General features: G+C 41.9%; 1 protein-coding gene across 1 annotated transcript in view; it reads left to right on the top strand.

Annotated features, from left to right (window-relative positions):
* Positions 1 to 15,686, top strand: part of LOC311115126 (plexin-D1-like) — a gene marked incomplete at its 3' end in the record, with an annotated part of 41,827 nt that extends 26,141 nt beyond the window's left edge. The window contains exons 8-12 of the mRNA XM_084190332.1: positions 9,384 to 9,483; positions 10,772 to 10,870; positions 14,390 to 14,482; positions 14,646 to 14,739; positions 15,529 to 15,686. Coding sequence (XP_084046458.1) covers positions 9,384 to 9,483; positions 10,772 to 10,870; positions 14,390 to 14,482; positions 14,646 to 14,739; positions 15,529 to 15,686 — 544 coding nt within the window. The remainder of the gene's footprint in view (positions 1 to 9,383; positions 9,484 to 10,771; positions 10,871 to 14,389; positions 14,483 to 14,645; positions 14,740 to 15,528) is intronic.
* Positions 15,687 to 16,303: the final 617 nt, after the last annotated feature.

The following is a 16,303-nucleotide window of genomic DNA, read 5'->3' as shown; positions in this document are numbered from 1 at the left end:
ATAAATATGCTTCTCTGCATCTCTGCTAAAATCTGGGTAAAAGATTTAAAGGAATGTGAGTCTTTTTCAGTACATTTAGTTATTGCTTGCTTTTCTAAAGTCTACCAACCTTGCCAGCAGGCATGCCAGCTGAGATAGTTAGACAAGCTAGCTACTCTAACTTGATTAATAGCCTGAAATGGCTTCTTGGTAGCTAGTTATGAGGTTGGGAGATTGGGAACCTATCTGGGCTAGCTAATGCCAACTTCATAAAATACACTGCTCAAAAAAATAAAGGGAACACTTAAACAACACAATGTAACTCCAAGTCAATCACACTTCTATGAAATCAAACTGTCCACTTAGGAAGCAACACTGATTGACAATAAATGTCACATGCTGTTGTGCAAATGGAATAGACAACAGGTGGAAATTATAGGCAATTAGCAAGACACCCCTAATAAAGAAGTGGTTCTGCAGGTGGTGACCACAGACCACTTCTCAGTTCCTATGCTTCCTGGCTGATGTTTTGGTCACTTTTGAATGCTGGCGGTGCTTTCACTCTAGTGGTAGCATGAGACGGAGTCTACAACCCACACAAGTGGCTCAGGTAGTGCAGCTCATCCAGATTGGCACATCAATGCGAGCTGTGGCAAGAAGGTTTGCTGTGTCTGTCAGCGTAGTGTCCAGAGCATGGAGGCGCTACCAGGAGACAGGCCAGTACATCAGGAGACGTGGAGGAGGCCGTAGGAGGGCAACAACCCAGCAGCAGGACCGCTACCTCCGCCTTTGTGCAAGGAGGAGCAGGAGGAGCACTGCCAGAGCCCTGCAAAATGACCTCCAGCAGGCCACAAATGTGCATGTGTCTGCTCAAACGGTCAGAAACAGACTCCATGAGGGTGGTATGAGGGCCCGACATCCACAGGTGGGGGTTGTGCTTACAGCCCAACACCGTGCAGGACGTTTGGCATTTGCCAGAGAACACCAAGATTGGCAAATTCGCCACTGGCGCCCTGTGCTCTTCACAGATGAAAGCAGGTTCACACTGAGAACATGTGACAGATGTGACAGAGTCTGGAGACGCCGTGGAGAACGTTCTGCTGCCTGCAACATCCTCCAGCATGACCGGTTTGGCGGTGGATCAGTCATGGTGTGGGGTGTCATTTCTTTGGGGGGCCGCACAGCCCTCCATGTGCTCGCCAGAGGTTGCCTGACTGCCATTAGGTACCGAGATGAGATCCTCAGACCCCTTGTGAGACCATATGCTGGTGCGGTTGGCCCTGGGTTCCTCCTAATGCAAGACAATGCTAGACCTCATGTGGCTGGAGTGTGTCAGCAGTTCCTGCAAGAGGAAGGCATTGATGCTATGGACTGGCCCGCCCGTTCCCCAGACCTGAATCCAATTGAGCAAATCTGGGACATCATGTCTCACTCCATCCACCAACGCCACGTTGCACCACAGACTGTCCAGGAGTTGGTGGATGCTTTAGTCCAGGTCTGGGAGGAGATCCATCAGGAGACCATCCGCCACCTCATCAGGAGCATGCCCAGGCGTTGTAGGAAGGTCATACAGGCACGTGGAGGCCACACACACTACTGAGCCTCATTTTGACTTGTTTTAAGGACATTACATCAAAGTTGGATCAGCCTGTAGTGTGGTTTTCCACTTTAATTTTGAGGGTGACTCCAAATCCAGACCTCCATGGGTTGATACATTTGATTTCCATTGATAATTTTTGTGTGATTTTGTTGTCAGCACATTCAACTATGTAAAGAAAAAAGTATTTAATAAGATTATTTCATTCATTCAGATTTAGGATGTGTTGTTTAAGTGTTCCCTTTATTTTTTTGAGCAGTGTATATAGGTGGCTAGTAGTATTAAAGAGAAACAACAAACAAACAAACAAACAAACAAACAAACAAACAAACAAACAAACAAACAAACAAAAAAAGTATTATATATATATATATACTGTATATTATTATAATAATTATTTAATTTTTTTAATTACAGGACAAATCTTAGGGGGCACGTGCCCCTGTGGCCCCTATGGCCATGATGCCATTCTATATCAGAGCTATAGAAATCAGTGTTGGTGTCACTGAGGGGTGCTCTATTGTTTATATTTGTCTTGTATGTACTGTATGTTGTTGGTTGGCTATATACAGTGTCTCTCATGTTGTTTTATGTGGTCTACACTACTATGTTTTGCCTAGCAACTGTTGTTTATTGGGCGTAAATATAGTTTATTGAATTGAATAGCTTTCCCTCTGTACTTAGCGAGGGGGATGATGTTTCAATATTATTCTATATCTATTTGCAAAGTTTAAATTCAGCCTGGTTGAAGTCTTGACACGGGATTAAATGTGAAATTAATATAGTGTGGAAGTAGAAGTAAGCTAATTGGCTAAGTAAGTAAGAGCTATGGCTGGTCCTGTTCATGCTTTTCCTGTGAAGAGCTGTGGCTAATGTACAGTGCTTTGCAAAAGTCTTCATCCCCCTTGGAGTTTTTCCTATTTTGTTGCATTACAACTTTTTTTTTTTTTTTTTTGGGGGGGGGGGGGGGGATTTCATGTAATGGACATACACAAAATAGTCAAAATTGGTGAAGTGAAATGAAAAAAATAACTTGTTTTCTAAAAAATAAATAACAGAAAAGTGGTGCGTGCATATGTATTCACCCCCTTTGCTATGAAGCCCCTAAATAAGATCTGGTACAACCAATTACCTTCAGAAGTCACATAATTAGTTAAATAAAGTCCACCTGTGTGCAATCTAAGTGTCACATGATCTGTCACATGATCTCAGTATATATACACCTGTTCTGAAAGGCACCAGAGTCTGCACCACTAAGCAAGGGGCACCACCAAGCAAGCGGCACCATGAAGAACAAGGAGCTCTCCAAACAGGTCAGGGACAAAGTTGTGGAGAAGTACAGATCAGGGTTGGGTTATAAAAAAAATATCAGAAACTTCCACCAGTGTGCAATCTAAGTGTCACATGATCTCAGTATATATACACCTGTTCTGAAAGGCACCAGAGTCTGCAACACCACTAAGCAAGGGGCACCACCAAGCAAGCGGCACCATGAAGAACAAGGATCTCTCCAAACAGGTCAGGGACAAAGTTGTGGAGAAGTACAGATCAGGGTTGGGTTATAAAAAAAATATCAGAAACTTTGAACATCCCACAGAGCACCTTTAAATACATTATTAAAAAATGGAAAGAATATGGCACCACAACAAACCTGCCAAGAGAGGGGCGCCCACCAAAATTCACGGACCAGGCAAGTAGGGCATTAATCAGAGAGGCAACAAAGAGACCAAAGATAACCCTGAAGGAGCTGCAAAGCTCCACAGCGGAGATTGGAGTATCTGTCCATAGGACCACTTTAAGCCGTACACTCCACAGAGCTGAGCTTTACAAAAGAGTGCCCAGAAAAAAAGCCATTGCTTAAAGAAAAAAATAATCAAACACGTTTGGCATATGGGTGACTGCCCAAACATATGGAAGAAGGTACTCTTGTCAGATGAGACTAAAATTGCGCCTTTTGACCATCAAGGAAAACGCTATGTCTGGCGCAAACCCAACACCTCTCATCACCCCGAGAACACCATCCCCACAGTGAAGCATGGTGGTGGCAGCATCATGCTGTGGGGATGATTTTCATCGGCAGGGACTGGGAAACTGGTCAGAATTGAAGGAATGATGGATGGCGCTAAATACAGGGAAATTCTTGATGGAAACCTGTTTCAGTCTTCCAGAGATTTGAGACTTGGACGGAGGTTCACCTTCCAGCAGGACAATGACCTTAAGCATACTGCTGAAGCAACACTCGAGTGGTTTAAGGGGAAACATTTAAATTTCTTGGAATGGCCTAGTCAAAGCCCAGACCTCAATCCAATTGAGAATATGTAGTATGACTTAAAGATTGCTGTACACTAGCGGATCCCATCCAATTTGAAGGAGCTGGAGCAGTTTTGCCTTGAAGAATGGGCAAAAATCCCAGTGGCTAGATGTGCCAAGCTTATAGAGACATACCCCAAGAGACTTGCAGCTGTAATTGCTGCAAAAGGTGGCTCTACAAAGTATTGACTTTGAGTGGGTGAATAGTTATGCACGCTCAAGTTTTCTGTTTTTTTTTGTTGTCTTATTTCTTGTTTGTTTCACAATTTGTTTTATTTTGCATCTTCAAAGTGGTAGGCATGTTGTGAAAATCAGATGATACAAACCCCCCAAAAATCCATTTTAATTCCAGGTTGTAAGGCAACAAAATAGGAAAAATGCCAAGGGGGGTGAATACTTTTGCAAGCCACTGTATGTTTAATGTGTATAGTGTGATGTGTATAATGTATGTGTATGTACCTATAAATTACAATGTGTATGTGTGTGCATACATAGCAGCAAACTGTTAGGGTGTGTTCATTCGGTCCACTTGTCAGATTGGTTTAGAGGTGTGAAAATTGACTTGTGTGTGTGTGTGTATGCAGGTGTATAATAATAATAGATGTAATTGAAGTAGCACTTTTCTTTACACGTTAAATCTCGAAGAAGATATGTAAGATGTTGTATGTGTGTGTTCTTGCAAGCCCCTGTGTCCTCAGTGAGGTTTGAAGGTGTGAAGTTAGATTGTGTAGTTGAAGGTGATAATGAGCTAACTGCCATTCTCACAGGAAGAGCACAAGACCTCAGATACTCTATCCACTTTGAATCACTTCGAGATGCTCTCTTAAAGGCCCAGTGCAGTCAAAAACGTGCGTTCCTGTGTTTTATATATATTTCCACTTTATGAGGTTGGAATAATACTGTGAAATTGTGAAAATTATGATAATGCCATTTTAGTGTAAGAGCTGATTGAAAATACCACATTACATTTCTGTTTTGGTGGGATGGAGTTTTGTTCTTCCATGGTGACATCACCATGCAGTAAATTCGTTAATAGACCAATACGAAAGAGTTCCAAACCTCTTTGCCAATAACAGCACATTTTCAGTTTTCCCCTCCCTACTCAGACCACTCCCAGACAGTCCTAGCTAAATTCTTGCTTGAGAAATAGCTCTTTACTAAGAAGCTATTTTTGTTTCTTTTTGACAATTTTAATTGATTTCAATCACAGTAAGGTACCCAGAAATTATTGATTCTGATATAAAAATGGCTGCGTTGGACCTTTAATAACTGCAGAAAGACAAGTTAGACTGAGAGAGGCTGTCCGTGTACACTAGAGTGTCACCATCACACTGTAACTGGATACAGGCTTATTTTGTTCTGTGTTTGGAGCGAGGCCTGGTTTTTCGGTTCTGTGGGCATTGCGTCTGTGTTTGCATCCAGAAGGGTTTGCGTATGCGTGCGGGGGTGTATGTGCGTTGAGAGTACTCTCTCACACTGGGCACAAATGTAAGTTCAACATATATTTGTGATTTACATTTGGTTGAGTTGTCAATTAACGATAATTCAATGTGAAATCAACAAAAAAATTCACCATGACATTGGATTTAGATTAAAGGTTGGTTGAAAAAAATATGAAATTCCCTTACGTTGATGACTTATGTTGATGAGCTGTGGCAATGTGGTTTCTAGGTGAAGTGCGTTTCACACTTCCCCCTTCTTTTCTCTCTCTTTGTCTCCCTCTTTTTTCACTCTACTTCACTGTCGCTCTTGTTTCCTTCACTATCCCTCTGTGTCTCTCATTTCTCCCTCTGACCCTCCCTTTAAAAATGTATATTCTCCCCAGCGGCGCAACTTTGGTTTTAGAAGTGGGGGGGACATAACCTGGCAGGGGGTCCTCCCTCAGAATTTTTTGGTCATCTAAAGCGCATTTCCTGCATTTCTACTAGGGCTGTCCCCGACTAAAATTAATCTTGGTCCACCAAGAGTAGTCCTTTTCTTCGACCAATCGATTGGTCGAGATGTTTAAACGTGTCTTTTTCCATAGCCTATATAGACACACCCTATGTGTTTTAATAAAATCAACTATATGTAGGCCTACTGAACTAGTCTGATGCTTTAAACACACTGTTTGATTAAATAATGAAGACACACAAATGACTCAAGAGGGAGCCAGAGATCAAGATAGCCTAACCAGAATAATACAAAAACTGTTCCCGACCCTCCTTTTCCCGCTGCTGCTGGCCTTCGCAGATTCTGCCTTTATGCTCCTGAAGTTGCCGGTAATAGTCTACCCCTGCGGTTGGCAACCTTTTCCATTTGGAGTGCCAATTTATCTTACAATTTCTACCAATCTGCATGACAGTAATGATTTTCATATGCACATTTTCGTGAAACAGTTTCATTTCATTTATAATAGTTTTTATTTCTCAAAATCATTGGCTGTGGTTAATCTTCATTATAAATCTAAATGAAAATAATACTAATCTAAAAGTAACTTTTATTGCCATTGCCAGCTATGTAATAATAACCTACATAAAGCCAACACATAAAAGGTAGAAAGTATCCTAATAAAAATAAATATCCTATAAATCACATTGGCTATGCAGGGCCTGTCTGCAACGATCTTGATTTTTTTTAATGAACTATCAACTGGGTCGCCCCAAAACTTGCACTAGCAAACTTTAAACATTGTCTAAAATATTCTGGGCCCTCAGAGTTTCCCGGCGCCAGTGAGCTCAGGACAGACACAGCTGTTGGCTATTTGTGCAAGGGATAAGAAGTAATCAGATATTTTATGACGTTTCCACTGGATTAGAGCATTACATTTTTCACTTTCATGCTGAGTGGTTATCGAAAGGGGGAGAGCTGGATTTTTTTTTCAAAACTTTGAGCAACTATTGTCATTCTCAATTGATTCTAAAAACAGACTTTGTTTACTTGCTGTTTGAGGTGAAGAAAAACTACTTTGAGAAGCTCCACAGCTAATTAGTGGTGGTGAGTTAAGACAATAAGAAATACCATCAGACATCCCCAAATGGGAACATTTATAGGCCTACATTTGCGTTCAGGCCAGGTAGCCTAGTCCTACTTCTATATGCGTAATCAGGTGCATGTCCTTACTCAACATTGACAGGAGTTTTTTTTAACAAAAGACGGTATATAAACTGACAAAACTCATAAATGGAATGAAATAAACAAAAACTTGTTTCTCACAAGTGTAGCATAGGTTGTGAGTTCTGCAAAAAACATGTCCACTCCGACAATGAGAATGGTAAATTACTGTAATAATAATATATTGAATGCATTAACAGAAATTACCATAACCAAACAAACATTGCAGATTAGAAATTATAGGACGGTAAATGTCGGCTGCTACTGGTGATGTATGTAATGGGGAATTGATAGACACAATAAACAATGAAGTTATGAAACAACGAATACCCACGAAAAGGCGGGAGAGAGCGCATTCTGGAGACTGAGCCACATTCCACATATTCTTGGACCGTGGCATCCCGCACGCAGCCTTCTCAGTGGTGGAAAAAGTACCCAATTGTCATACTTGAGTAAAAGTAAAGATACCTTAATAGAAAATAACTCAAGTAAAAGTGAAAGTCACCCAGTAAAATCCTACTTGAGTAAAAGTCTAAAAGAATTTGGTTTTAAATACACTTAAGTATCAAAAGTAAATAGAATTGCTCAAATATACTTAAGTATCAAAAGTAAATGCATAAATCATTTCAAATTCCTTATATTAAGCAAACCAAATGGCACGATTTTTGTGTTTTATTAATTTACGGATAGCCAGCAGAGCACTCCAACACATAGACAATCTTTTACCAACAAAGCATTTGTGTTTAGTGAGTCTGCCAGATCAGAGGCCGCAGGGATGACCAGGGATGTTCTCTTGATAAGTGCGTGAATTGGACCATTTTCCTGTCTTGCTAAGCATTCAAAATGTAACAAGTACTATTGGGTGTCATGGAAAATGTATGGAGTAAAAATTATTTAGGAATGTGGTGGAGTAAAAGTAAAAGTTGTAAAAAATTAGAAATAGTAAAGTACCAATACCCCAAAAAATGACTTAAAGGGCTACTTTCAAGTATTTTTACTAAAGTACTTTACACCAATGGGCCTCCTCAATGGATTAGTCCACTGAGACAAACGCAAATCACACAGGTGTCTCGTGTGCCATGAAAATAAAAAATATATTTGTGACTGCTCGACTAAAAACAATCTCATGTTTTCAATACAGACTCCATTTGTCAAACATTTAACCATATAAGGCACCAGACCAGTATACCCTTAATCTTGTAATAAATCAAATCTAATGATACACAACTTGATATTTCTGCCATCCATTGTGACATTGTGGGAGGATAACCAACCTTCCAACTAATGGCAATGCATTTCTTAGCCGCTATAAATGCTAGGTTACACAGTTTCTTCAGATAAGTCTCCAGTATCAACATTTCCAAGCCAACAAAAACAGGGAGAAGGGAGAATCAGTAGACATGCTGAGCTAAAAGAACATACTCTTTGCCACAATTTAGCCAGCCTTCACAAGACCATAACATATGCAAATATGTCCCCTTTTCTCTTTTACACTTCCAGCAGAGGAATTACATTTCTGAGTGCATGATATTCAGTTTTACCGGCATATAGGATGTTCTATGGATGGTCTTAAACTGCAATAATTTATGTCTGAGATTATATGAACATGACTGGGTATTCAAACATATCTGTATCCATTCATCATCATCAATATTGTGTTGTGTACTGACTGTGCACCATGACAATGTAGCCTGTAGAGCTGTTTATATCGTGTAGAGTGAGAGTAATTTAGCTAAAACAAAAAAGCTGCCTGAGAAGAGTCCCTGGAGTGGGTCGTCTACTTCTAATCACCCACACCCAGCACCCACACCCAGCGCACACACCCAGCACACACACCCATCCACGTTCCTGCAAACCCCTTCATCTCCCCAATCTTAAATGGCAAGCTGGCACACCTTCCCCCATGGTTGTTACGAGACAGACAGGGTATCACTGGAGGCGCTATCACTCCTGGTGTGGGGACATCTGTCTTCCACCCACAGGCAATAGAGTGACACACAATGGAGGTGTTCTTATTTGGGCTGCTATCTGGGAAAACACACACACACATGCACACAGCTCTGTCAGGGATTCCTGCCTTTACAGAGCTCCTCGTGAAAAGTGGAACTCGATGTTCAGTATCTTCTATCGTGGCCAGTGTGACCCTGTTTGACCGTGCATGTTGCTTTGTCCACTGAATTTTCCACTGGGTTTGTTTGAGTGTTTACCACAGGTTCCATGTCTCACGTGTGTGTGTGTTTGGCCAGCTGATTCAAATAATCAAAGCTTGATGATTAGTTGATTATTTGAATCAGCTGTGTAGTGCTAGGGCAAAAACCAAAAGGTGCACCCCTTGGGGTCCCGAGGACTGAGTTTGAGAAACGCTGGTCTAACCCTTATCAATGTGTGTTCTCCTGTGTGTCAGGTGTATCAGCTGTCTGAGCACCAGGTGGAGGTGTTACTGGGACCAGGACAACCACTCTTGCCTCTCCATTAAAGATGACTCCAAGCATAGACTGCTAGAGGTGAGTTATCCATCTGTTAAACCACTCCAATCAGACACACTGGCTAGTTTTAGTAGCTCTATTAGTTATAGATCGAGGATCCATTCCCCACTAGTCCTAACCTTAAACATTAGAGGGGAAAATGTCAAACTAAACCCTAGATCAGTGGCAACCAATCAGAAGCTCCTATGATGATCTCAGTCCATTCTGATTTGGTCTCATGTAACATTCTGGCCAGTCATACTAGGTTAAAGCTATCTTACTGATGTCAGCCATTTTTGAAACAGCCCATAAAACACAGGGAGACATGGTTAACAGACTCCTAACGAGATAATGGGCCATGTTAAAGCCTCTATGACCTTCTCAGAGCTCTCTCTCCCAGTTCTTCATAGTGGCGGCTTTTGATAGGCCCACTGGAACCAGTGTGAAGGATAGGCTCATTGTTTCACAGTTTTTCCTGTCTACTGTGCTGTATAATGGTGCCCTGGTGTCTAGTTAGCATGTATAGTGCCAGAGAGGGAGGTGCTTTCATCTGAAAATGTTTGTTAGTAATGATGTTTTTAAAATGGTCCAAATCTGGCATGGAGGACTGATCTCAATATTAAACCTCTTTTGAGATATACAAATCTCAGACAAACTTTAATTGTTGTGAGAACAACTATCCCTTTAAGTATTGTTATGTTACGGCAGGACAAGCTCTATAAGTTCATTGAAGCTATCACAACCCCCTAGACACACTACTCACCTCCTCTGAGCATACCTAGGGTCTGACAGCATCACCACTGTGGCGCAGTCAGCCACCCCTCTCTCATACTGCATTTGGTATTAGAGCCAACAGTAAACTGTTAATGCACAGCAAAGTCGCCCTGCCACTGTTTTGATCCCCACTCACATTCTAATTGAGTCCATAGAAACTGGTGTACTCTGGAGGAGTGTGGTTAGGTGCGTCAGAGTGAGCTTGCCTCTGTTAGTCTGTTAGTCAGCTGGACATACCATGAAATACCATATTTTGATGAATCTTAGATGAAGTTCTGTAAATATGGTCAGAAATAGAGTCTTAAGTCTAGTTTTCTGCGTTAAGCCCCATCCTGCCATCATTACGCCATCGTTGTCTGTTTTTCTAATCCCTCACCACCCCTCCATTTTAGGCTGTTGTTGTTTCCCCTCTGAGCAGAGCAGAGCTTCACCCTCTCATTTCCTCCTCCTCTCAGCCACATAAACAGGACAGGTATTTTTGGAAGCGGATGTCTGTGGGGGAACCATTGTTTTCTTTAACCCCTGAGTGTGTGTGTCACTTCCTGTCCCCCAGAATGCTGCTTCCTGTCCAAGCCTTATGGCAGAGAATGTTGCACCTTCGCCCTCGGGGATGACCCAGGACTTCACCCTGTTGCTAAGCAATGTGGAGCAGGTACAATATACACTAGCCCCTGTTAAATACTATCCTAAATGTGGTACAGTCGGATAGGAGTGAAGTAATTCAGGCTCTTAGAGGGAGATTCGTGGGAATGATAGTGAACCCCTCAATGATTGCTCTATGGGAATGAGCTGAGACATCTGCTGTAACTGTGTGGGATAGGTTAGAATCAGAATGATGAATGGCTTTAACTCTGCACTTATTTGAAACACCTTTTAGCTGTCTGTTCACACCAGGTTCTCTGATATCTTATCTCTCAGTAGATATACAGGCATTCACAGACATATGGAGACATTCAAAGAACACATAGCAATCTTTAGTACTATTTGCCCTATCTTTTCACTTTTAGACACGTTCTACCTTCAGACACTGATTTCAGATCAGTCTGTATAACCCAAATCCTAACCTCAACATATTGGAGGAAAAAAAAGCTGATCTTGTATCAGTGATGAGGGTCTGACTCTGTTAGCTTGTGACATTCCATCTCTGACTAGTTGCCAGGTCTGGTCAGTCATAACCGTAACCCTGTGCCCTTTCACACACTCTCTGACTGGGTTTCTATGGCGACAGACAGTTTGTCACACATACACACATACGCACACAAACACATTTTAATTGGCGTAGATATAATCAACCTTTCATAGCTGTTATTATTTCATTTCAGTTGTTTGAACAACGTCATCAGCATTGCTGTGAGTCAGATGCATATGTGTTGTAAAGTATAGAAAAGTAGGTCTCATACTACAGTGGGATGACCAAACTGGCTTGACCTGGCATTCCTTGCTGTTATTTCGCTTGTTTAAACATGGCTCTATGTCTCATCTTGGCATATAGTCTATATGAGGCAAAGAACGCAATGACTATTCAGAGAAGATCTTTATGAATCAGGGAAATCAAGTAGAAAGCAGAAGGAAAACAAACAATGTAACGTGAAGTTTGTTTTAAAGTTCAAAGCACCACAGTCATATATAGTTGAAGTTGGAAGTTTACATACACTTAGGTTGGAGTCATTAAAATTAGTTTTTCAACCACTCCACAAATTTATTGTTAACAAACTACTTTTGGCAAGTCGGTTAGGACATCTACTTTGTGCATGACACAAGTAATTTTTCCAACAATTGTTTACAGACAGATTATTTCACTTATAATTAACTGTATCACAATTCCAGTGGGTCAGAAGTTTACATACACTAAGTTGACTGTGCCTTTAAAAAGCTTGGAAAATTCCAGAAAATAATGTCATGGCTTTAGAAGCTTCTGATAGGCTAATTGACATCATTTGAGTCAATTGGAGGTGTACCTGTGGATGTATTTCAAGGCCTACCTTCAAACTCAGTGCCTCTTTGCTTGACATCATGGGGAAATCAAAAGAAATCAGCCAAGACCTCAGAAAGAAAATTGTAGACCTCCACAAGTCTGGTTCATCCTTGGGAGCAATTTCCAAATGCCTGAAGGTACCACGTTCATCTGTACAAACAATAGTACGCAAGTATAAACACCATGGGACCACACAGCCGTCATACCGCTCAGGAAGGAGACGCGTTCTGTCTCCTAGAGATGAATGTACTTTGGTGCGAAAAGTGCAAATCAATCCCAGAACAACAGCAACGGACCTTGTGAAGATGTTGGATGAAACAGGTACAAAAGTATCTATATCCACAGTAAAATGAGTCCTAATTCGACATAACCTGAACGGCCGCTCAGCAAGGAAGAAGCCACTGCTCCAAAACCGCCATAAAAAAGCCAGACTACAGTTTGTAACTGCACATGGGGACAAAGATCGTACTTTTTGGAGAAATGTCCTCTGGTCTGATGAAACAAAAAGAAAACTGTTTGGCCATAATGACCATCGTTATGTTTGGAGGAAAAAGGGGGACACTTGCAAGCCGAAGAACACCATCCAAACCGTGAAGCACGGGGGTGGCAGCATCATGCTGTGTGGGTGTTTTGCTGCAGGAGGGACTGGTGCACTTCACAAAATAGATGGCATCATGAGGAAGGAAAATTATGTGGATATATTGAAGCAACATCTCAAGACATCAGTCAGGAAGTTAAAGCATCGTCGCAAATGGGTCTTCCAAATGGACAATGACTCCAAGCATACTTCCAAAGTTGTGGCAAAATGGCTTAAGGACAACAAAGTCAAGGTATTGGAGTGGCCATCACAAAGCCCTGACCTCAATCCTATAGAAAATGTGTGGGCAGAACTGAAAAAGCGTGTGCGAGCAAGGAGGCGTACAAACCTGACTCAGTTACACCAGCTCTGTCAGGAGGAATGGGGAAAAATTCACCAAACTTATTGTGGGAAGCTTGTGGAAGGCTACCCGAAACGTTTGACCCAAGTTAAACAATTTAAAGGCAATACTACCAAATACTAATTGATTGTATGTAAACTTCTGACCCACTGGGAATGTGATGAAATAAATAAAAGCTGAAATAAATCATTCTCTCTACTATTATTCTGACATTTCACATTCTTAAAATAAAGTGGTGATCCTCACTGACCCAAGACAGGGAATTTTTAATAGGATTAAATGTCAGGATTGTGAAAAACTGAGTTTAAATGTATTTGGCTAAGGTGTATGTAAACCTCCGACTTCAACTGTACTTCTATGACTTATCCTGTTCTATTGTAACCTGTTAAATCAATCCATATGTAACTGTTCATACATACGTTATGACTGACTACAAGCACTTTGAGTAGATTGACTGTCCTTCTCTTCCTGACGTGTACACTATTACACACAGTATGTGTGGTCGTATCTCCTGATGTTTTGGCTCAGATGTGAATTTATAATAAACCCCTCTGCCTCCCAGATGAGTTGCTGAGGTAGGGACTTTACCGTCCAGATGTTGATGAATATGATGAATTATAAATGGATTCAGAATTTCTGCCTGGCAGGGACAATTATCCTGGGCTATTTAGATGTTTTGCATTCCTCCCCTCCCAGGGTTGTCAATGGTTACCAACTATTCAGGAGGACAGAGTTCTCTCCCAGCCAGGTCCCTGTTATTGTTTCTCATATGACATTCTATTCCCTACATAGTGCATGTACATTCATGAACCTATTAACATTAGCCCTGATCAACTGATATGTATGTTAGCTCAACTAAACGAAACAGCCACTGTGCTGATAATGGAACTAGAAGAAGTGCACACTCTGAATAAAGAGAGCTCCAAAACAAACTATTGTGAAAACATGGAGTATTCTGGGTGCCAGGCTGTTGCTTTAGCTAACTTGTCACTTTCTTGCCAATGTTCTCTTGCCAATGTTTGGCATGACATTTCCAAAGCAGTTGGCTGAAGCAGAAACAGAACGGCATCTAAGCTACAGGACTAGCTAAAACGAGGAAAGTAAAAACCTAACAAGATGTGTAAAGGCACTATACAGTATCTATCCCAAAATGTGTCCCCATTTCCCTGGGTGATGTCAGACTGTGCCACCCCTCAGATTGGCTTAGAAATGAAATGTCATTGTCATGACGACATGTCTGAATTGTTTGGTTCCGTAGGGGGAGGAGCTAGAGTGTGACTTTGGGAACGAGCAGCGGTATGATTCCCGATGGCTGGAGGAGCGCTCAGTGGTCAAGTGCAGTGGAGTGACGGTGAGTACAACCAATCATGTTCCAAGAACACCTGTCACTCAACACAATCTGAGTAAAGGGCCAATCAGAAATAAGCTGTTTAGTGTATGGCCAATTAAGCCATGCTTACTGGTCGTGTATGGTGAAATGGCCAATCAGTGGGCTTGTCTCTCTTACCATATAGCTAACCACAGTGGAGAGGAGTCAGGTGTTTCAGCTCATTCTACGTAGAAAGGGACACCTGGAAAAATACATCGACAGCCCTAAACCCATGACAGGTATGAGCGCACGCACACACAGACACGTTTGTTTTACTATCCTTGTGAGGACCGAAACATTTATTCCCATTCAAAATCTTATTTTCCCTAAGCTTTAACCCTAACCCCAAACCCCTAACCCTAAACCTAACCCTATCTCCTAAACCTAACCCCTAACCCCTAACCATCCTTGTTTTACTATCTTTGTGAGGACTTCTGTTACCCACAAGGATAGTAAAACCAAATAAGCACACACACACACACACACACACACACAAGCCCACTCCCAGATGCCAGAACATTCTCAATGTTAACAGGCCATGTGTTTACCATGTGAGCCCTTTGAGCAGAAGAACAGCCTTGGTCCACAGCCAGAAAAAACGGCATACTTTATTCCAAGACTGATGCTTCATACCGGCAGACTTTATTACAAGACTGATGCTTCATACTGGCCTACTTTATTAAAAGGCTGATGCTTCACACCGGCATACTTTATTACAAGGCTGATGCTTCATACCGTGTTCAGTCATCAAAACACACACACAAGCACACATGATTTCTCTATGGGAGGTGCTGGAACATGGAGGTGCTCATCTGTTTCTCTCTCTTTCTGTTCTTATGTCTTTCCTCTCTGTTTCTCTGTGTTTATTTATATTATGTTGAAAATATTTTTTATCCAAAGCAACGGACATAGGTTCAGTATGATATATTCAACCTATACGGTTACATGATGTAGCCCGTATGTTGCTAGCATGCTGTATTGTGATAATAAAGCTCTCTCCATTCTCCCTCCTCCTCGTTCTCTCTCAGTGGAGGTATATAACTGTGAGGTGGGCAGTGGGGACTGTTCCCAGTGTTGGGGACGTGAGGACCAGGGACATCTGTGTGGCTGGTGTGACAACAGCTGTAGACCCAGGGACGACTGCCAGTATATGAGTAGCCAGTGTCCTGACCCCGAGATCACCAGGGTAGGAATAAACGCACACACACACATCATGTCCCATCCACGAGATCCATAAGACTGAACCAGTCTGATAGATACTGAAACTATCCTGTAGTGTGACACACACTCATCCCTGCAGTTCTCCATCCCCTCATTATTGACCTAGGCCCTCATTTGGAACAGGAAGTGGTGGTGTGTCACATGACCTGTCACATTATGTGGGGCGGGTGGGCACTGTGATGAGGGTTTATTTTGGAAGGGGAAGTGTTTTTACAGAGGCTCATTAAACCAAGTCAATCTGAAATAACACACTGTACTACTACTCCCTGACTGGCTGACTCCACAGCACAGTCACACCACTTAGACACTGGCTCTTATGGAGGAACAACACCATTTATTTGGAGGGATGACGGAGGGCATGGGAACACTTACCCACTGCCTAACCCTGTCTATCTGTTTTGGCCAGTGTGTGTGTGTGTAGAGTTGAGAGAGAGTGTGTGTGTGTGCGTGTGTGTGTGTGCATGTGGTGTTGAGGTGTGTGTGTGTATTCTGTGCATAATGTTTGTACTGAGCTCTCTACGCGGTCACCCACAGAAATAGAATAGAGCAATACAAAACTACATTACAGATGTGACCACATTA

The sequence above is a fragment of the Coregonus lavaretus genome, assembly GCF_964263955.1.
Source record: "Coregonus lavaretus genome assembly, contig: HAP1_SCAFFOLD_2194, whole genome shotgun sequence".
In the NCBI taxonomy this organism is placed as follows: domain Eukaryota; kingdom Metazoa; phylum Chordata; class Actinopteri; order Salmoniformes; family Salmonidae; genus Coregonus; species Coregonus lavaretus.
The sequence above is the reverse complement of the archived record's forward strand: the minus strand, read 5'-3'. Positions and strand labels throughout refer to the sequence as shown.